The 13,364-nt window shown below is 55.6% G+C and overlaps 1 protein-coding gene across 4 annotated transcripts in view; it reads right to left on the bottom strand.

Moving 5' to 3' along the window:
- LOC309853521 (uncharacterized protein) overlaps window positions 1-13,364 on the bottom strand; it is a 450,528-nt gene that overhangs the window by 409,593 nt on the left and 27,571 nt on the right. For 3 of the 4 annotated variants that reach the window (XR_014305774.1, XR_014305775.1, XR_014305776.1), the window contains exon 1: window positions 6,768-6,871. Coding sequence is in view for 1 of the 4 variants with exons in the window: in XM_082711637.1 (XP_082567763.1) it covers window positions 6,768-6,812 (45 nt within the window). In the remaining 3 variants the exon portion in view is untranslated. Of the gene's footprint in view, window positions 1-6,767; window positions 6,900-13,364 lie in introns of those variants that run through there. The other variant, XM_082711637.1, reaches the window with a different exon arrangement.

The raw sequence follows: 13,364 nt of genomic DNA, 5'->3' as shown, positions 1-13,364 counted from the left end.
CCATCACCATCATCACCACCACCATCACCACCACCATCACCACCATCATCACCACCATCATCACCATCACCATCGTCACCACCATCACCATCATCACTACCACCATCACCATCACCATCACCACCATCATTACCACCATCACCACTGCCACCATCACCACTACCATCACCACCATCACCATCACCACCATCACCACCATCACCATCATCACCACTACCATCACCATCACCATCATCACCACCATCATCATCACCACCATCACCATCACCATCATCACCACCATCATCATCACCATCACCACCATCACCATCATCACCACCACCACCACCACCATCATCACCACTACCATCACCACCACCACCACCACCATCACCACTGCCACCATCACCATCACCATCATCACCACCATCATCATCACCATCACCACCATCACCATCATCACCACCACCATCACCATCATCACCACCATCACCATCATCACCACTACCATCGCCACCACCATCACCACTGCCCCGTCACCATCATCACCATGATCATCACTATTACCATCATCACCATTGTATCATCGTCATTAACAACAACTAATGCACACTGAGTACTGACCATGCACATTGAATCTTACACATTCTACCTGCATTCACTCATTTAACTCTCATGGAAACCTTCAGAGGCATACGGTAAGATCATTATTCCCATTTTGCAGATGAGAAAGCGGAGGTTCAGAGAGATTATGAGACCTGTTCATTGTCCCACAGCTGGGAAATGATGGCATTGATGCCGGGGCTGGCCATGGCCATGACCTCTGTTCTGCCTCTTTGGGTCCTGGCTCCTGCCTGTCATGCTGTGGCCTCCACCCAGTGTGCTCAGTCTGACATCTGGAAATCTACAGGCACCAGCCATAATGCATTCATCTATAGATTTCACAACGCTTATTAAGACCTACTAGGCCCCAGAGGTTCTGCAAGACCCCAAATATGTTGAGTTCAATTCCACATGCCTCGTTTCATCACAGACTGATGGGAAATACCACAGCAAAAACTTTTTTTTCAAGTTTAGAAACACAAACAAACGTACTGAATATTTTCCAAGGGTTCCACCATGAAAGCATCGATGTGAGGGCATTGAGCCTAATGGAAAGTGAAAGATCCTTGCTGGAGAGGGTAGGAGTGAATAAACCCTCTCCCCATCCCCAGGTTTGCTGGAGAAAACTGTTTTTGCAGGTGGAGAAATGACTGCATTTCAATCAGGATCAAATTCCAAGGGCTTTGCCAGTGCTCGCAAGTGCCCACATGGTACAAAGCGCTGGCCTGGCCAACTTCCTACTCAATAACCCATTTCTACAGCTCTTTGGATATTAAAAAAAATAAAATACAAGATAAATTCAGCTGAAACCCAAATGAATGGATTCATTCCCATTTTAATGCCATTTGAGGGTGTTTTATAGCCTGTACTGTGTATCTTTTACACATCTATTTTTAAACACTGCAAACTTAATGATCACTATAGAATATATAAAACTCTTTATGAAATTCCATCTACAAAATTACAGCAAAATCTAGGCAGTAAAAATGTGCAGTCGACACTGTTAGGCAGTCGTGGCAGGGCCCGAACTGGACTGAATCAGTCCTCTTTTGAACAAAGGGCACAAGCTAAATGTCTTGGCCTTCCCCTGATGGCTGTCCCAGTTGTCAACCCAACTCTTGCATGAAAATGCAGAAACTTAACAAATGACTGGCTGTCAGTGAGTGAGAGTCACTCTGTGGGAACTGGGATGAGCTCATGTTTGCAAAACCACCTTTTAGCCATTTTAATAAAACAAGCTAACACTGCAGGCCAGGTGCTATTCTAGATGCTTCACATACACTAACTCATTTAAGGCTCATGAGATAGCTACTGTCATTGTCACTATTTTACAGATAGGAAAACTAAGACACAGAGAGTTTAAGGAGGTTGCCCGAAAACACACAGCTAGTAGGTGGCAGAGCTGGAATTTGAACCCAGGCCAACTGGCTGTGATCCCTGCTCTTAATCACCACACTTCCTGCCTCTTGTGAATGCCTGCCAGCAAGGTCATACTTGATTGTAGGTGCTTTGCTACCAGATGTAGAGAAAATATACTGATCCCAGCTTCCCCATTAGAATGTGGATTCCCTCCCTCCAGGTGAAGCAGGCAGTGACTCCATCCAATAATTGTGCCACTACTATTCCAAACAGAACACTGGTGTGAATTAGAGAAGTATGCCCCTTCCTCAGTCCATCCTAAAATGGTTCTTTTTGTTGGAACAAGTCACTTTATTAGCATCTGCCTGAAAAGTATGATAGCAAGCATCCATAACTATGATATATGTGATGTGAATGGCGCCCCTAGGGTTGTGCAGTGCACAACCTGAGCAACTGTATATAATGACCCTACTATCCATCCTCAGCCAAGTCAAGCCATATGCAGTTTGGACAGTGTTCTGGCAAAACCAGCTGGCACCAAAACAGAGAGGAAGAGTGTGGTTCCCGAAGCCACACCTCATCTGATCACTGATGGGATCCTGTGAGGTAACAGCATCAAAGTGTTGCTGGAAACTGCCCAGCAGATGTTATTACCGCTCCCATGCATCCATTCAAAACACCCCCTCCTCTTTCTCATCTTCAGTTGTACCCCAAATAGCATTAGAAAGGCTGCAAATGTCTCCCCTTGGGGGAGTTTCTCCACCCAGGCTATCAATGCTTGAAAGAGCTGCTCCCCAAGGAGGCTCCCCTCCAGGTTTCCTTACCTGTTTTGTTAAAAGTTCATTAAGATGTTTCTTCCTGCATTTGTCCTTCATGGAAATGTTGAGCTGTGATGGTAACATGACCTAACGTCTGCCTTGACTCTCTGCCTCCCTAAGTACAGTGGGCATATGAGCCTGCTAATCCTCCAGGAAACCTTCCAAGGGAGTTATCTTTATCCCCATTTTACAGAGAAGAACACTGAGGCTCAGTCAGGGGAGGTGCCTTGTGCAAAGTCACACAGTGTGGAGGAAGCAGGGCTGACGGTTCAAACCTGGTATATAAAAACACAGCTATTTTTTTTTTACCCAAGCCATAATTCAGCCAGAATAAAACTATTTCGTCCATTTTATTGATTATGCTGACAGCAAGCAAGTCTGGGGACAAAGATAGCTGCCCTCTCTGGACAGAAAGCACTTCACTTCCCACCGGAAGACACAGCGAGAAAGAGTAGCTGCCGCCACTCACGGCACCTGGTGTCTCACGGAAACAGAGCCCAGGACTCACGGGCTCTGAGCGTTTTGTCACCTTCTCAACTCAAAGCCCAGACAGAGGGCTCGTCCTATGTGAGGGAAACGTGCTTTTCCACGAGGTGTTCTCCCCGAGAGCAGGACCCCACCGGCCCTTTTTAATACAGATCCAGTCCACACCACGCTGGGCATTTTCACAGCTCTCAGCTCCCCCGGCCCATACCATTGTCCCACTGCACAGATGTGGAAACCGAGACTTGCAGGGTTAAGTGTTCTGCCCTGATGCACAATGGCAGACCCGGGGTCTGAACCTGGGTCACATTCTGTCTGTGACGGGGTGAGACGGAGGTTGCCGCGGCCCGCACGGCCTTGGCATCACCCCCCACCCCGCAGCGCACATGAGAGACGGGCGTGGCGCTGCGCTTTTCGTCTGATCTACCTCAACTCAACGCATGTAACTTCACTCCTGCGTGTCCCTGAGCTACAGATGTGCCCCCATCTAGGGAACCCCCGGGAACAGGCATTACACAAATAAACTTCTTTCCCTAAATTTCCCTCTGATTCTTGGAGCTACTAAGACAGCACACCAATATTTCTGTAATGCTCTGAATACCACATAGGAAGGTCAGTGTACAACGCAGGCCTCAGTGGTTTCCTGCTGCGTCCTAAACCTCTCCCGCCAAATTTCTGAACAGACGAGCCCCAATCCCGAAGCCCGGCCAGGATGGTCTGCCTGAGTGCAGGAGTTATGACCGTTTCCTCTCAAACAGGAGGCAAGCCAGTGACGAGGAGCTGAGGACGAGGGAGACAGGAGACCTCGGCAAACATCCGTCCAAAATAGACGTCAGGCCCGGAGCAAATGGGGTGACATACAAACCGTTATTAAAACCAGTCATGTAAGCCAGTAAAGTACCTCTAGTTTACAGTAAATTAATTCAATGCCTTAAAGCCAATCAATTTGTTTTACAACAAATCAAAGTCAATAAAATACCATTAAAACCAGAAAGTTCATAACCTTTGGCATAATCACAGGACACCTGGAATATGGTCTACAGACTGTCCCGTGACGAGCTCCTGGTCTAGGGTGGCGGGGACCCCGTGCCCCACCCCACCCACAGTCACCCACCAGCCTTGTCGTGGGTGAGGGGGGCACCGCACCCTTCATAACGCGTCACCGTCACGAGAGAACGCCACGAGTCTAAACTGTCCCCCACACGCCACAGTGAGCGTGGGACAGCGGAGCCCAGGACAGCGCGGGGGTCTCCGCGCGAGTCGGCTGACCAGAAACGGAGGCTGCCCTGAGCACTGAGGCCGAACGGAGGCCTGTGGGCCTGAGCTCGGAGCCAGAGGACAGGCTCTGCCGCAGCTGGGGTGGGGCACAGGCATCAGGCAAATGACGTCGGCTCCTCACAAGGAACAAGACACAAGCATCCCCCTCCAAAGCGGGAGGTTATTTTCTTTGTAAACCTTCCGGAGCTACTCCGTGACATGACAGGCATTAGCTGCTCTCCACACGGTCTGTCCGCCGGTGTAGCCCCTGCGAGCTCGCCGAGCAAGACCCAGTGCCCTCACGGAGCGGGCGGCCTCTCTCAGGTCTCCTGCCCTTCTAAACAGGACACAGAGATGACCTGTTTTCAAAGAATTTTTCATGTTCATACAAAAAGGCAGATCTTCCTGCTCACACAAAAAGCAGATTTTCCCATCTGCCTGGAGGTTGCTTTTGGGCCGCAGCCACGGGAATCACAGGGAGCACGGCGACATTCCGACGAGTGCCCCCACCCGCCGAGCTGCAGCCCAGCCCGAGAGGAGGGACCCCCGCTCCGCATCTGCAGAGGCCGCCGCCCCCAGACGGCTCTGCTCGGCTCTCGGCCCCGGGCCGCCTCCTCCCGCTTGTGGGGCCTGCGCGGCTCGGAAAGCTCACATCTGCTGCCCTGGCCACAAGCGACTCCCGCTCCCCACCGCCAAGGCCTGCGGTGCCAGCCCCACATCGCGAGCCGGGCTGGATTGTGGTGGTCTGTCTGTGTTTGTTGAAGTTGGGTCAGGAGAAACGGCCTCGCAGTGAAGGCGGCCTGGAACGCTCGCCCGAGCCCGGCACAGACGGCTCTGTCAGCAAGCTCAGGAAACGGCTGGAGAGGCTGGGACGCGGCCCAGGTCTGGAGCAGCATGGCTTGCCCAGGAACACGCCGTCCGAGAGGGGAAACCGAGGGGCTGCCGCCAGGACAGAGGTCTCTTCTGTGCGGAGGCCGTCCTGCAGCGTGAGGCCCTGGTCCCCTGGACCAGGGAGAGAAGCAAGCAGGAAGCACTGATTTCCTTATTTGACAACCAGGGCTTTTTCCAAAAGGAAAGCTGAATCATGCTGACTTTCTGGAGAGAGACAGCACGTCCTCTTTTTCTCAAAGGCCCAACCCCTGGATACCGCCCCCCTTAAAATAACAGCAAAAACAAACACACAAAATCCATCAGTAATAATGAAGGAAGTGTCTGTTTACTGAATGCTTGCTAGAGAGACCACGCTGCAGAGCGATAACCAAACTACTTGGCAACCATCAGGCCACGGGCACCAGCAGATAAGGACGCACCAGTCTCAGTGCCCCCTGTGACCCCCAGTGCTAGCTCGGCGGCTGCATCACGAGGAGGTAGGGAGGGGGCGACCCCAGGGATAGGGCAGGGGCAACCGGTCAGTGCCTGGGGCCTCTGGGCAGCAATTCTGTATACACGAGGGCGGCCAGACTTCAGCCTCTAACCCGTCAGGGCCCAGCACCTGAGTGCCAGCCAGTGCAAAGCCCCCGTGCAAGGTGGTCTCCAAAATGGCCCTAAATGCTTCTGCCAGGGCCTGTATCCGCCGGAGTTGAAGCTGACGCCCATTTCCATGCCTCGGCGGCGCCACGGCCTGCTTGGCCAACAGCGTGTGGGGGAAGTGACAAGTGGCATGTCTGGACTCGGGTGTCAGGGAGACTTGGTCCCCGAGCCCTGAGTCTCCTGCAGGACAGCCCTGCGGCCGGAGAAAACCGCTGCGGGAAGCGGCCCTAGAGAATGAGAGAGCCATGCTGGGGAGTCACACTGCCGGCCACAGTCTAGCCGCCGTCCCAGCGAGGGGCCGTGGGACGCCGGAAGAGCCACCGGCTGAGCCCCAGCCGCCCACAGAGCACCGGGCCTGCACACAAGGCCGCTGTCTGATGTCCCCGTGGGAATGAGGTACAGCCCTGGACCCCCAGACCGGCACGCTCCCTTATTTGTTTACTGTCACTGGGAGGTGGGCGTTATTGCTCCCAGCGTACAGACTCCGAGAGATGAAGGCGTTTGTCCAAAACCACAGTAAATACCGGAGACCAGCTGGGTCCTTCGAGGGAGCCCAAAGCCCCTCACCTTGGACGCCTCAGTGACCCCCCACCAGCATCTGCGGGGGCCCGTGATCACTGCCCAGGACCCATCAGTCTACCGCTCTTCCCATCAGGGCTCCGAGGCCCTCATACGTGAGAGCCGGCAGGCCCACCACACGCGTGCCCCCTGGGAGCGCTGCACGGCCACTGCCCGTACCTTCTGGGTAAGCCGGCCGGCCACAGGACGGGCTCCGTGAGACATGCCTCTGCCGGAGACTCCGCGGAATGGCTCCTGCCGGTGGAAGAACTGTCACTGTCCCCTCTTCATGCTTTACACACGTGAGTGTCCCTGAGAAATACACACATCGTAGAACACTTATGAGCTTTCTTCCTGTCAGCACTAATGCAACCGGAAAAACAAAATTCTCATTTTCCCCTGCTGGAAAGTACCCTTCCACATTTTTCTGTCTTTGCTCCCCAGCTATGTTAGCTAATTACTCAAAACAAAATGGCCCCGAGACTGAGTCCACTCTGCTGCACAACCGTCCCTGTCTGGGCCCCGCACTGCCCCGTATAAGCGATCACGAGCCGAGAGAGAGAAGCAACCTCCATACTCCTGCCTGACCCGTCTTGTGCTACCCTGTGCTGGTCCTTCCAGGCTCCGCTGGGCTGCTGCCGCGGCTAGGGAGCCCATGGGGAGTGCTCCCTAGAGGCAGAGGACGTCGCCCCCACGTCCCCACCGGCACGTCACATGCAACTCTGAGTGCCAGCATCTAATCTAAACTCCCCTAATGGGCGTCCTCTGAGTTGCATCCGAGGCCCCTGCTTCCAGACTCATGTTCTCCCACACACGGCATCGTGGCCGTCACAGCTCCACACCCGCCCTGTGCCCGCCCTGTGCCCGCCCTGTGCCCAGAGCCGGGCCCCGTACTTGCTTTGGACCAGCTCATTTCATAGTAGATATGGTGACAAGCCCAGTTTGCAGGGAAGAAACCAGAATGTGAGCCCCAGCAGCCTGAAGTCAGGCTCTGTGCCATCAACCACGTTACTAATTACTCCTCAGCCCTCACATCATCCACAAGGACCACTGAAAGAGCAGAGTCTAATCCTTTCCTGCAAAGGATTAGCAGCAGAGAGAAAGTTCTCTAATGGCAACACTTGACCCTGGCTGCAGCGTACTGATAGGCCCGCCCATTCCACTGCTTGTGGTGGTCGAAATGCACACGCATTCCCCTATTTGTTTGGTGGCATAGCCTGAGAATCCTAAAATTAGCCCAAAGATTCCACTCAGTCACTCCGGCTGTCTTATAGCTCCTGAGGAAACAAGCAAAATGTGTCTAAGGGTCTACAGGTGGCCATGGTCGCTGCGGCAGGACGGACATCCAGACGCAAGCGCCGTGAAGCCATGTGGCTGAGCACGGGACGGACGGACCATGAAAATCCGGTCGACGCTCACTTCCTTCTCTGACTTCTTGGTGTTTCCAGTACCCAGGTACTGTTTCCATGATCGGGGGGAAGTCCACAGCGCTTTGAAGGAAAAGCAGGGACACAGCTCACCGCATCCTGTTGGCAGAGGATCACCTTCTGGGGACACTTTGGCAGCCCATGTGCCACCCCTGCCATCCTAGGAATCCGTCCTACACAAACCCTTGCACAGATGCACCAGGGCACAGGAGCAAACAGAGTCGCTGAGACAAGGGGCTCGTTGTGGCAACCAAAAAGTCTGCCTACGGGGACGGCTGAATCTGCCGTGGGACAGCCGCACCAAGCAACACTGGGCAGTTACAAAGACAGATGCGAAGCACGGGACCCCGACACACTATAGCAGTGAGAAGGACCAATCACGGACCTGTGCGTACAGTATAACCCCACTTGTGTCAAAGTGCATAGATGTATGTGGCTGTTCATGCAAGCTCTGTAAAGTCTAGAAGAATCTACTCTAAACTCAGAGCCTGTGGTTACCTGGATGGGGAACAGCTGGAAGAAAGAGGAAATCTTAAGTTTTACTCAGCGTTGGTACCGCTGGAATTGTTTCCAAAAGCAGTTCTGCTTCAGGCAAGTCAACATATTCTTTCTTTACTTTCTGTTATGGAAAAACTTAAACACACGCGGAACTAGAAAGAACAGTACAATTAACCCCGATGGACCCGTCATCTGGCTTCCAGCTTCCAAAAGTGATCAGCTCCCGTCTGATGTGTTTCCCAGACTCGAGCACAACCGTCCCACCTAAAACGCATCCGTGGTCCCAACTCACCATGCAGCTGGCCGGCATTCACATTCCTAATTTCTCACCATGTTAGGAACCGTTTAACAGTTTATGTCAGAACCCAAGGAAGGGCCACAAATCACAACTGACTGACAGGACATTTGAGCATCTTTATTGCATGGGTTACTCCCTCTCTCTCACACACGCAGACACCCACACACGCATGTGTGTGTGTGTGTCTGTGAATATGTGTGCAGGAAGTGGGTGCAACCCCTGACATGGGGAGGCGAGGTGACTTGCACTGGGGACACACACATGCGGGGACAGTGAGAGCAGCCGACAAAGACCACAGTCCCCAGCAGCTCGTCTCACAGGCTTCCCACGGTCCGGCTTCGGCAGGCTGCGCCTCCCATGGTGTCATCGCACCTGTTCTTCTGTCCCCTGGGATTCCTGTGAATGGGAGGTTGGACTGAGAGGCCTGATCAAGCTCAGGTTTGAGGTTTGGGGCAAGACTGCTTCTGAGCCGCGGTGTACTGTGCCATCGAGAGTCTTCTTGACGTGGGTGGCAGTAAACCACTGGCTTGTCGTAATGCGGGAGACGTCCCTCCTCTGCTCCGTCAGGCACGAGACCGGCCTCGGCACCGAGCCGCGGTGGAGGTAGCAGACACAGACAGTCGTCGTAATCACAGGAAGCTTTCGACATCCTTCCTTCTCCGCTTCCAGCTCCCCTGAGTTTGGTTACATGACGCCCAGAAGCATGGGGGGACGGCACGCACCATCAGTGTGTCCTTTCGCTAGTACCTCGGCCCGTCTGAGCCACTGTACCACGGGATAGCGCCTTCCCACGGTGTTCCATGGTGTGGGGGCTTTGGAAGCTGAGGCACTGCAGGGAAACGGGCCGGGGGGTTGCTTCACAGGTGCTTCCCTCCACTCTGAGGCAGCTCAGTGAACGGGATGAGCTCACAGACCCTGAAGCGAAACTGAAGACCTCTCCTTAAGGCTGCCTCACCTCCTGGCTGTGTGACCCCAGGCAAGTTACCTAACCTCTCTGTGCCTTGGTTTCCTGCTGTCAAATGGGAATGATGAGATGACGCACTTGCTAGGGTGCTAGGAAGACCTGGATTAGGTAACACGTACAAGTGGCTGGGCACCCCGTGGGAGCTTCAATTCCATGACCTTTGAAGGGGCTGGGGAGGACGCCCAGCGAGCAGGGGATGAGTCGGCAGCCCCTGCGGGCACTGCACAGCATCACACAGGAACGAGAAGTGCTCTGCTCCAGAGTCAGCCAAGCCTGGCAGGGCTGCTTCCCAGCTTGGTGACATTCGGCAGGTTCCATCAGCTTTTGTGACCGAGAGGAGGCTGTGAGGAAGCCCAGGCAGCCGAGGGGGTGGAGAAGACCTGACACTTCATGCTAAGAGCGAATGTCTGTGGGGGGATTTCCTCGCTCCGGGCGCACCGTCCAGCTCCTTCTATCTGACTGCAGTCAGCATCACAACCAGCCTCGAGAACGGGTCCAGCTTCACTCCCTGTGAAGCTTCCAGCACTCCGCCAAGGATGCAGGAGTCCACATCCCTGGTCCACAATCCCTGACCTGCAGCCTCTGGGGCCAGATGAGCCTCAGAGCTCAGAGCTCGGGGGAGTCTAGGAAGACCATGAGTCACACACCATGCACGGTCTTAACTCTGGCACGGCTGCGATCAAGGACGTTGCTTCTCCTACAACAAACATACAGTGTGCCCCGCTAAGACCTAAAGAGACGTGCCTCGGCTCCTGTCAGGTTTTCTCACCCACTCACCCACTCAATTTGCAGGAGACAGAGAAAATGTCTCAGTGGTCTGATCTTTTGAAATCTGGGCACTGCAGAGAAAGGCATGCAGGCCGGCCGCGTGAGGATCCAAGGGATCACACGTGGGGTGCAGCGGGCAACAGGGACAGCTCAGATGGGACTTGGTATCATCAGGCCAATATGAGGCTATACGGAGCCCTGCACTTTCACAGATAGTCCTGGGAACCCAAGATTAGCTAATCCTTTGGACGATACGAGGGCTGGCTGTAACGGGGTCCAAGAAGGCGGAGGTGAGCATGCAGACAAGCTCTTTACCACCCTTGGTCTCTTGGTCCCTGCTCTCATTGCCGGGGGGGTGAAGGGCCGGAGACACTGGGGTCCTTGAGCTGCTGAGCAGCCAGCTGGGGGTGCTGTGGGCTCAGCTGCTGGAGCCTCCAGGAAGCAGGGAGAAGCAGGACCGTGTCAGGGACACACAGTGGGGTCTCTAGGCCTGTGTCCCTGGCATCCGTCCTTTCTTCCAGAACTCCACCTCCATGGCCATGGCTGACTGCCTAGGGGAGACCCCTTGACCCAATCAGAGTGCTTCCCTGAGACCGCACAGAGCAGTGAGAAGGAGAGAGGTCCCTCCCGCGGATGGCCCCCGGCAGGCTGAGATGAAGGCGCCAATGCTGTCTCGTGGGCCCCCACGCGGGGGAGGCAGTTTTAGAGAGCGAGAGAAGAGTGGCATGCAGACAGAGACAGAGGAGAGAGGAGGCCATTTCTCACACGGCCCTGGAGCTGACCCAGAGGCCCAGGCCCACCACTGCCCTCTCCACGCACTGGGTCTGCTCCCGTGTCTACCCTATTCCACCGAGCTGGGTGGGAACGGGGAGCAGGGGGGAGGGGGTCCGAGCAGCCGGCCGCGAGCAGCTACCTGGCTTGTGAATGAGCGCCGCGCCGGGAAGCCGGCCTCCGCGTGTGTATTTGTTCAGGAGGTTGGGGCCGTGGGGTGCGCACCTCACCCTAAGCCCACCAGCACCTGTTGAGAAACACCGACCCCACTGCAGAGTTTGGAGTAAGGAGACTCTGCATCACACCTTATGGAAAGCCACTGGTGCAGAAAACCACAGAGCGCCTTCAAGCCTGGGGTTTTATTTCCTCGGAGACCAAACAAAAGCTGGAAGCGGGCAAGGAAGCGCTGCAGAGTCGTTACTCTCCACTCCCAGCGGCCATGCCCCGCCGCAGAAGGAGCCCCAGCTGGGCGGCAGCAGCGGTTTATAAGGTGTAAGTGTGGGGGGACCCAGCGCCGTCCTGCAGGGAAGCTGGGAGCAGCCGCCAGGGGCCGAATGGAAAGTCAGCATCAGTCAAAGCTCACGCGGCCGGCCCGGCACCCTGGCTCTGGCAGGACCGTGAAGGGGGACTGCCCAGTGCCTTGGGGCGTCCTGTCTTCGACCCCTGGTGACGGTCCTCTACCTCTACGACTCCTTCTCTGGTTCTCTGTGTGCACAGCAGGACGTCAACGCCCCCTGGCTCCCGAGCGATGCACCCAGCAGCCACCCACGCTTAGAGAGCAGCATCTCCAAATCCCAAACTTCTAAGTGAGAGAATCTGGCCAGCGTGCAGCCGAGGGTCCCTTCCCCATCCCAAGTACTCAGGGTCAGGGGGTCCCACAGAAAAGCACCACCCTGCCCCCTTTTCTCTTCCTGGAAACCATTCCCGTATCTGGTCAGTCAACAAACGCACCCTAAGGCATTTTGTGCACCAGGCATGGTGCTAGGTGCGGGGTGGGGGGCGGTGAGGAGACACAGCATTGTCAACAAGAGACCTGGCCTTTGCCCACATGGTGCCACTGTCCCAAAGCGAGGCAGATGGGAATTCAATAAGCAGACAACGGAATGCGGCCTCCAGAGGCACCGTGGGGGAAGGGGCCGGGGAAGGAGAGAAATTGTAATGGGGGGAGGGGCTGACCTGGGACCTAAAGTGACACGTGAGTTTCGGTGGAAACACTGCAGATATTAGCCAAACAAATGATGGAGAACCGGCCCCCAGGCAGAGGCGAGCGCTCGAGCAAAGGCCCTGAGGTGAAGGGGCGAGGCTGCTTGGGGCGCAGCAGTGACGGTGGAGGGTGCTGGGCAGTGGTGCCCCGGCCCGGGAGCGGTGCCCGTGCGCGCGTGCGCCAGGCTTCAGGAATGGGAAGGGAGTCGCATGGACCGCCGCCGGCACAGCGAGGTTTCGGGTGAGCCGCGGGAAGGGCGTGAGGAGTCCACCTCCTTCTGTCATGAGAGTCCGTCTGAGTCCCGTCTCTAGAGCTGAACCCCCGGATCCTCCATGCTCCATCCCGGCTCTGGCCGAGGGCACAACCACCCAGAGCGGACCCAGTGCTCTGCTCCAGGGTCCAGAACCCTTCTGGGCTCTCAGCACCGCCCGCGGTGTTCCAGTCCCTGGGCCTGGGAGACTCACCAGCACCCAGAACAATATTTGTCTTATATGCAGCCACAGCCCTACCCGATGACTAACGTCCGGTCCGCACGCCGCAGGGAAACACAGACTCAGCACACAGACTGTGGGATCGCGGCTGCCGCAACCACAGACGGGACGGGGGAGGGGCGCTGGGCACTGACCGCGATACATCAGCGACCGCCCCCCACTCTGCCTGTGAAGACACGACTTCAAACTGCTTCCGAGGAAAGCCGTGTGGCTGCACTTCACCCAGAGCACGGCACAGGTCAGCAGCCGCTCGGGGCACTCGGCGGGAGTGAGCTCGGAGCTGCACATCCCAGCACGGCAGGGCCCGTGCGTTGCCCGACGAACTGCTGAGCAGTCAAAGCCACAGAGAGGTCCCG

This window comes from Mustela nivalis (assembly GCF_964662115.1).
Source record: "Mustela nivalis genome assembly, chromosome: 18".
Taxonomy (NCBI): Eukaryota; Metazoa; Chordata; class Mammalia; order Carnivora; family Mustelidae; genus Mustela; species Mustela nivalis.
This window is presented reverse-complemented; position numbering and strand designations above follow the sequence as displayed.